Source organism: Trichinella spiralis, assembly GCF_000181795.1.
Source record: "Trichinella spiralis strain ISS 195 chromosome Unknown Scfld2653, whole genome shotgun sequence".
Lineage (NCBI taxonomy): Eukaryota > Metazoa > Nematoda > Enoplea > Trichinellida > Trichinellidae > Trichinella > Trichinella spiralis.
Window position 1 is genome coordinate 207 of NW_003529592.1, and position 2,292 is coordinate 2,498.

The window sequence follows — 2,292 nt, forward strand, 5'->3', positions numbered from 1 at the left end:
TGAAAAAATATTCAATAAATTATGCTGTTTTCTGAATTGTTTTAACAATATGAATATGAATTATTTTTCAAAGAATGCAGTGCTGTTTTGTTCACTGTTGTTGCTGCTATTACTAAAATCGACCCCTCTTTGTCCGTTACAAAATCCACCATCTATTTTGATATGTATGTACGAAAGTATTGTTTCATTTTGGGAGAAGGAAAATTTTTATTATACAATGAATGATGAATTCAAACGTAATCATCAAAACAATCATTTTTTCTTTTCATAAATTTCCTTTTGAAAGTTGAAATTATTTATATGCAACTAATTCATGGATTATTAGGCATTTTCAAAATTAAATCGTTGTTCATTAGAGAATATTACGTGAATATATCTAAAAAAAGAATTTTTTAAAAGAATATATGTAAATATTTGCTTAATTTATTCGTATTCCATGCCTAGTATTACTGTTGGTATTTAATTCTTTTTTTCTGGATACTATACTAAACTTGTCAATTCAAAACAGATAATTAATAATTTAAAAAAGAAATATAACATAAAATTTGTGCAACTTTTTTAGCAGCACTGCAAATACAAAAATGAAATAATTGAAATATTAAAACTTTTAATTTTTGTACATTTCTACTTGTTTTCAAATTTATCATTACAGTAATATAATTTTTGATTTGTCTAATTCATTACTCATGTTGTTCAATAAATATTTTATTTTGTAAATATCTCTTTTATTTTGAATTAAAAATGTAGATAATATGTGCACTGTTAATAAGTTATTTATTCATTTACTTATTTGCATATTTAACAAACTTGCACATCAATTTAACGAACGTATTCACTGCAAGCGTTAAATATTATTTTTCATTAATTCAGTCAGGGAGTGTATTTTCGTAATCTTCGCGGATAGAGATGGCAAACTGCGGCTTGTTGTCCAAGCTTTTCAGGCAAAAGAAATTGTTCCACAGCACGCTTGGAGGACGGTGGTTTTGTGAAAATAAGCCAAATCCTTTAGAGCCGTTCAACTTGATGCAAGAAACGTTGCACGTTTTGGGAATTAATCCATTCCGCAGGCTGATGACCGTGCTGACGGTGTTGAAATACCGCAACACATACGACAGTTCGTTCCGCATCTCTGAATTTGAAGAATCATCGGTGAAAGTAAAAGTCCATTTGTATCGTAATGTCATGTTCTGTTGGTCAACTTTTGCAGGCATTTTGTGCATTTTCGTCTTTTTTATTTGAAGAAAAATTCGACATTCTGAAGCAGCTTATGACTAGAGAAGTATGCTAATTCACAGTTTCATTTGTTTGTGGTTATTCAGTTGTATTGATGAAGGCTTTTGAAAAATTGGCCAAAGTCATGCCATTTGTGCCGGACAACAAACGATGGATGTTCGATTTGAAAGAATACGACATCTATTTTCGTCGACTTTATTCTGCTGACGTGAAAAAGCATCCAACAGTTGGTAATTGTGCAATTGTGAATGTTATTACATTTGCAGAAGTGTTTTGTTTTATTTTGTTTTATTATATTTTAATTTTTGTTACATCGATCTGTTTCACACTCATTAGCCGGCGGAATTATGCTTGAATTTCTGATGATATATCATGCGTTCTACAGACGCAAAGAATTCCAAGATCAATTTGATGATGTAACCATTGACAAAATAAGCGAACTGAGACATCGTTATATTTTGGCAAACGTGCGGTAAAAAATTTCTTTTTCAAATTCTAATTACGGTTTTACTATCATCATTGAACAGTTGTTAAATAAGTGTTTAACTTCAACATGTTCAGTATTAATTTCACAAGTTGATCAGTGTAATATTGTACAATCAGTTGCCACAATTTAGTGTTTTTATTTCTTTTTTAAATTTTTTTTGTATATACATGGTGAGTGCTGTATTTAGGTGATTTTCAGGTACATTAAAGAATTGCGACCCAACTTTTGTGACGATTGGTCAATAAGTTATGTTAATTACTGTCAGATTCACCCAGGCGAAGGTTAAGCCTCGAAATATGAAATGAAACGAAATGTTGTGCTCTAATAAAACACTTGGTTGCTTTATTCCATCCCAAGTGTTTTGCATAAACTGATGAGCAAGAAGTTTATTTATTTGACATTGCATTTGTAAGTGATGACTTTTTGAATTGTACTGTTAAATTTTTATGGTTATTTAAAAATGAATTAATTCAATTTTTAATGGAACCATACTTGTGACAGTTTATTAAATTAAACTATTTCACTGAAAATTCTTTTTGTAAATTATAATTTAATTCATAAAAGCACTGACG

At 29.6% G+C, this 2,292-nt stretch overlaps 1 protein-coding gene across 1 annotated transcript; it reads left to right on the plus strand.

The window, feature by feature from the left end:
* Window positions 1–906: 906 nt before the first annotated feature.
* Tsp_13501 (hypothetical protein) lies at window positions 907–1,850 on the plus strand. The gene is made up of 3 exons (XM_003368332.1): window positions 907–1,189; window positions 1,320–1,463; window positions 1,795–1,850. Exons 1-3 carry the CDS (start codon window positions 907–909, stop codon window positions 1,848–1,850), a joined length of 483 nt encoding a protein of 160 aa, XP_003368380.1.
* The last annotated feature ends 442 nt before the right edge of the window (window positions 1,851–2,292 follow it).

Coding starts and splice junctions, on each gene's coding strand:
- Tsp_13501 (XM_003368332.1), top strand. CDS start 907: ATGGCAAACTGCGGCTTGTTGTCCAAGCTTTTCAGGCAAAAGAAATTG. Junction 1,190..1,319: donor GTATCGTAATGTCATGTTCT/GTTGGTCAACTT, acceptor GTGGTTATTCAG/TTGTATTGATGAAGGCTTTT. Junction 1,464..1,794: donor GAAAAAGCATCCAACAGTTG/GTAATTGTGCAA, acceptor CAACATGTTCAG/TATTAATTTCACAAGTTGAT.